At 50.4% G+C, this 5,845-nt stretch overlaps 1 protein-coding gene across 1 annotated transcript; it reads right to left on the minus strand.

Annotated features, from left to right (window-relative positions):
- Positions 1-3,375: 3,375 nt before the first annotated feature.
- LOC130097674 (G2/M phase-specific E3 ubiquitin-protein ligase-like) lies at positions 3,376-5,240 on the minus strand. The gene is made up of 6 exons (XM_056264616.1): positions 4,882-5,240; positions 4,650-4,742; positions 4,331-4,575; positions 4,048-4,176; positions 3,663-3,803; positions 3,376-3,516 (listed from the first exon to the last, which is right to left on the minus strand). The coding sequence occupies exons 1-6, from the start codon at positions 5,003-5,005 to the stop codon at positions 3,376-3,378; spliced, it is 873 nt and encodes a 290-aa protein (XP_056120591.1). The 5' UTR covers positions 5,006-5,240.
- Positions 5,241-5,845: the final 605 nt, after the last annotated feature.

The raw sequence follows: 5,845 nt of genomic DNA on the forward strand, positions 1-5,845 counted from the left end.
AGTGGTCTGGTATCCATCAAAACATTTAGTTAACAACGGCTGAATCAAAAACAATGCACATCAAATGTTGGGGGTTCTGGGATTAACAAGTTTCTGTCTTAACCTATGAATATTGTGACCCTATACAACTAAATGAAGAGAATGATTTGTCTGTGTCTCTACCAGTGCTTTGAACAAATACAACTAAATAAGATCTGAACTTGCTGTGTCGCTGTCTCTATCAGTGCTTGTGAACATACAACTAAATGAGATCTGAACTTGCTGTGTCGCTGTCTCTACCAGTGCTTGTGAACAGATACAACTAAATTAATCTGAACCTTTGTCTACATCGGTGCTCAAATCTGACAGACTGATGTGTCTGTATCAGTGCTCAAATCTGACCGAATCCAGAGTAGGAGGAGGATATGCTTGCCATCAGGTCATGAACAAAGTCTTCATAGTTTGTTGTATTCTTTGACAGCTTCAGAGTCAAAAAAACAAGTTGATGACTGTGGTAGGGCACAATTGATGATTTCCACCTCCAAGTTTGAGGAAACAACACCCCAACCAGTCCAGAATGTGAGCAAAGTCTTCAGGACTTCCGGAGTACCTTACAAAAATACACACAGGGGAAAAAAATTCGATACTGTCACGATGTGGGTTCATGTCTTGTTCCTGTCTGTCTTGTGTTCCCCCCATTATTGTGTATTTGGTTTAGTCCTTTCTAGTTTTCCCGCTCCTCGTTTGTGTTCATGTTTTCCACCTGTGTTCTTAGTTAATTGCCCAGCTGTGTCTTGTTTCACTCACCCGGTCCTCTGTATTTAAGCCCTGTGTTTTAGTTCAGTCCTTGTGAGTTCTTAATGTTGTAATGGTTGCTTTTTTCTGTGTTCCTGGTCTGAGTTTCTTTTGTTTGTTTTATTATTAAATGTGCTTGCAATTGGATTCATCTCTCCGCTTCATTCCTGCCTGCTTCGTTACAGAAGAACTCACCAACACTGAATCCAGCAGCATGTTCGCCAGTGTCTCTTCTCCAGCCACCGAGCGGAGGAGAGGCCACTCTTTTGAGGGGACCCGGTTGGTCAAGTTTCGTGGTACACGTGGAGGCCTCAGTAGAGGAGGTGGTCGAGAGGAGCCCCGACACCACTCTCCACGCTGGCCACTCTTCGACCCTGGGTTGGTGATGTCTAGCCCAGGGCCCCATTCGCCGCTGGTTCCGTCCAGCCCAGAGCTTCACGTCAGCCACGTCCAGCCAGAGCTTCACGTCAGCCACGTCCAGCCAGAGCTTCACGTCAGCCGCGTCCAGCTAGAGCTTCACGTCAGCCACGTCCAGCCAGAGCTTCACGACAGCCACGTCCAGCCAGAGCTTCACGACAGCCACGTCCAGCCAGAGCTTCACGTCAGCCACGTCCAGTCAGAGCTTCACGACAGCCACGTCCAGCCAGAGCTTCACGTCAGCCACGTCCAGCCAGAGCTTCACGTCACGTCTGCCCAGCCAGAGACTGTTCACGTCACGTCTTCCCAGCCAGAGACTGTTCACGTCACGTCTTCCCAGCCAGAGACTGTTCACGTCACGACTGCCCAGCCAGAGACTGTTCACGTCACGTCTTCCCAGCCAGAGACTGTTCACGTCACGTCTTCCCAGCCAGAGACTGTTCACGTCACGACTGCCCAGCCAGAGACTGTTCACGTCACGACTGCCCAGCCAGAGACTGTTCACGTCACGACTGCCCAGCCAGAGACTGTTCACGTCACGACTGCCCAGCCAGAGACTGTTCATGTCACGTCTTCCCAGTCAGAGACCGTTCATGCCACGTATGTGACCGCAAAACACTGGCCATTATGGCCACAGCCATGTGGTGTGGGTGGGCTGCGCACACACTGGAGCCAGAGCCCGCTGGTCCTGCGCCAGAGCCCGCTGGTCCTGCGCCAGAGCCCGCTGGTCCTGCGCCAGAGCCCGCTGGTCCTGCGCCAGAGCCCGCTGGTCCTGCGCCAGAGCCCGCTGGTCCTGCGCCAGAGGCCGCTGATCCTGCGCCGGTGTCTGTTCCTGTTTATGACCCCATGGCTGCCCCTAAGAAAATTTTGGGGGGGTGCAGTAGGACCCTGGATGGGACCGTGAAGGCCGCACCGCCATGGCCGCCCGAAGGGTCTACTCCGCCGTGGCCGCCCAAAGGGTCTTCACCGCCCTGGCCGCCCGAAGGGTCTTCTCCACCGTGGCCGCCCGAGGGGTCTTCACCGCCCTGGCCGCCCGAGGGGTCTTCACCGCCCTGGCCGCCCGAAGGGTCTTCACCGCCGTGGCCGCCCGAGGGGTCTTCACCGCCGTGGCCGCCCGAGGGGTCTTCACCGCCGTGGCCGCCCGAGGGGCCTTCACCGCCGTGGCCGCCCGAGGGGCCTTCACCGCCGTGGCCGCCCGAGGGGCCTTCACCGCCGTGGCCGCCCGAGGGGTCTTCACCGCCGTGGCCGCCCGAGGGGTCTTCACCGCCGTGGCCGCCCGAGGGGTCTTCACCGCCGTGGCCGCCCGAGGGGTCTTCACCGCCGTGGCCGCCCGAGGGGCCTTCACCGCCGTGGCCGCCCGAGGGGCCTTCACCGCCGTGGCCGCCCGAGGGGTCTTCACCGCCGTGGCCGCCCGAGGGGTCTTCACCGCCGTGGCCGCCCGAGGGGTCTTCACCGCCGTGGCCGCCCGAGGGGTCTTCACCGCCGTGGCCGCCCGAGGGGTCTTCACCGCCGTGGCCGCCCGAGGGGTCTTCACCGCCCTGGCCACCCGAAGGGTCTTCACCGCCCTGGCCGCCCGAAGGGTCTTTACCGCCCTGGCCGCCCGAAGGGTCTTCTCCACCGTGGCCGCCTGAACTGCCTGCTCCACCCTGGTCGCCTGCACAGCCTGGTCTGCCCACGCTCCATGGCCCAGGTCCACCATGACTATGTCCTGGTCCCGTTCCCCTGTGCGGGCCTGGCCATCCATCCCACCTCCGCGTCACCACCCTCCTGAACTATTTTTTTTTTGTTTTGATGGGCGTCGGGAGCCGCCCATAGGGGGGGGGCTATGTCACGATGTGGGTTCATGTCTTGTTCCTGTCTGTCTTGTGTTCCCCCCATTATTGTGTATTTGGTTTAGTCCTTTCTAGTTTTCCCGCTCCTCGTTTGTGTTCATGTTTTCCACCTGTGTTCTTAGTTAATTGCCCAGCTGTGTCTTGTTTCACTCACCCGGTCCTCTGTATTTAAGCCCTGTGTTTTAGTTCAGTCCTTGTGAGTTCTTAATGTTGTAATGGTTGCTTTTTTCTGTGTTCCTGGTCTGAGTTTCTTTTGTTTGTTTTATTATTAAATGTGCTTGCAATTGGATTCATCTCTCCGCTTCATTCCTGCCTGCTTCGTTACAGATACACACACACTGACACTCACACACTACATAGAGCGAGTCTTACTCCAGAACAAAAGCAACGTACCATCCTCTATAAATTTCCGGAGGAAGGTCATTACTCTGCAATGGTCCTCCAGGCTGACGATGTCCTCGTCCCTTGGCCAGTTGATATTGTCCAGAATAATCTACCAAACATTTAATAAATTAGTTACTTATATGAAATTATGTTTCTATACCCTGATAGATTTTGACAGATACCTTATAAACTAAGATGCAACATGCACATAAATGGAAAAAAAGTAATTAAATATAACATATGTATTTGCAATACTTGTGGCGTGATCTCTGCATTGCAGGCCCTTGGGAATAGGACTTGCACATCATCTGGCCTGGAGCTAAAAAACTCCCAGACACCCGTGTCTTTCAGGCCTTGTCGGATTTGTTTAACCTGCTGGGTCGTCCGTCCAAGAACCTGTAAAATTAAACAAAATCAGTGGGGTCTACTAGGATACATTTACATGCTTTATATTCCAAAACTTATTCATCTCTATTCATCCATAGTCTGAAACAATGTTAGGGCTCCTTTTGACTCCCCTACTGACTAGCTCAGTGCTACTCCCTCTGGTTTGTACTTTGGGCTTTAACTGAAAAAAAGCATGCTATTGTCTCTTTAAGAACAGGCCAAATTACAAGGACCATAATCATAGATAGCTTACAGCATGAAGCAGTATTTTCTCCCTCAGCCACCACCTGTTGTTCAGTGTGACACCAGGCAGGTCCCAGGGCAGTGTCACAGAGATAATCTGGGATTTGTCGTCTTCTGACAGGTCCTTGGTTCCTTCCAACTGATCAGTGACATCAGCACAGAAGAGCCAAATACAATATTTGTAATATAGGCAATCAAAAAAGTAGGTGCTTGGCAATACATTTTTACAACAATTTGATAATAGTCCGGTTAGGAAACACTACATTATATAAATAAAACATGTTACTCCATACCAGTGCCAAGACATCCCGGACATCCTGATCCACACAGTCTGACAGGGATATGGTTGCCATCTCTGGACTGCCGCCAAAAAGTACATGGATGATTGCTGTGCTTAGGCCAGTGAGACATGGGCCCCCATTCAAGAATGAATGACCAACCATCCTTCCTGCAGTCACAAATAAATCCCCCTCCAGGAGCTCCTGACTTGTTGAGGGAATAAGGTGGTCACTCTCTCCCTCGAAGAGAAGCACTCTCCCTTCAGATGGAGAAACTGTCAAATAACAGACACAGACATTCTTCTGTATGCAAGACAAATATAGTGTGACATACCTTTTTTTTCATCCAGAAGGAAACCACTCTGGACGGCTCCCATCACAGTGGACAGCACATGCCGTTTTACGCCTTCACCAATAGCAGAGTCACCTAAGTCAAAAATGTGCTTTTATTATAAGTTACACCACAAGTTTTTGGAAAAATTACACCATCTAAGTCACAGCTGCACAGACCTAACATTATAAATTCACATATCTATGAATTTGCAGGAATAGTAAAACATTTTCACCAATCAATCTGCAAGTTAGGGGCCTTGCCCACTCCACCCTGGGCCTCTTGTATAATGAGATGATCGCTCTGTCTCTCTCTTCTTCAGAGTCCATGAGACTCAGGGTGAATGTGAGGGGCTCCATATGTTGTTTGTTTTCAAGAGCTGCCTGTGTGAAAAGCTGGGCTGCTTTCTCTGGGTCCGGTAGTGTAACCCAAGCTTAAAAAAGGGTAAATTACATTAGGAAACAGTAACTGAACCTTTAAGATTATGCATGTACATTGACTCGCTCAATTTAAAACACACAGTACATACATCTTTGATTATCCTTTTAAAAGCAGCTCTGTGATGTTATGAAGATGCAGCATGGAGAAACCTGAACATATGTGACCGATCACGGAAACTAGGGACACAAGTCGGTTCTTCGGCATTTTGAGTTATTCATAGATTCTGAAAGTGTAGTCTCCAAGCTTTCCAACGATGTGTAACACGTGGAAATCTGATAATATTTGGAGAAGTTGTGGCCATTTGAAGGTAGGAACTCAAAAAAGCTCAAATGGGAGAAAACGGCCTCAAAAGATTGTGCATTCTCACCTCTCTCTCCTGCTGGGAGTGACAATAGGGCTCATTTACATCTCATTTAGATAAGCCATACCCCCTGTAAAGCTCCCCCTGTGCTTTACAGCTTTTTTTTCTTTCCTGAGCTAGCTAATAACAATAGGTAGGTATGGGAAGGTCTAAACAGACTAAACATGAGATAACATGTACGTGTTCTTAGAATTAAAACAAAACGACAAACTTTAATGTTTAATGCAAACTCACCCCCAGGACCGGCGAATGCACTTCTGCCGCTCTAGGCGAAAAACAATTGTGCTGCCCCTCTATTTGCAACGTTTACCAGCAACAACACACAAAGACCAATATGCCATATACATATAACGCAAAACCAGCAACAACACACAAAGACCAATAAGCCATAGGCCTA

The sequence above is a fragment of the Rhinichthys klamathensis genome, unplaced genomic scaffold (assembly GCF_029890125.1).
Source record: "Rhinichthys klamathensis goyatoka isolate OS25496 unplaced genomic scaffold, OSU_Roscu_1.1 h1tg000223l_1, whole genome shotgun sequence".
Classification (NCBI taxonomy): Eukaryota; Metazoa; Chordata; class Actinopteri; order Cypriniformes; family Leuciscidae; genus Rhinichthys; species Rhinichthys klamathensis.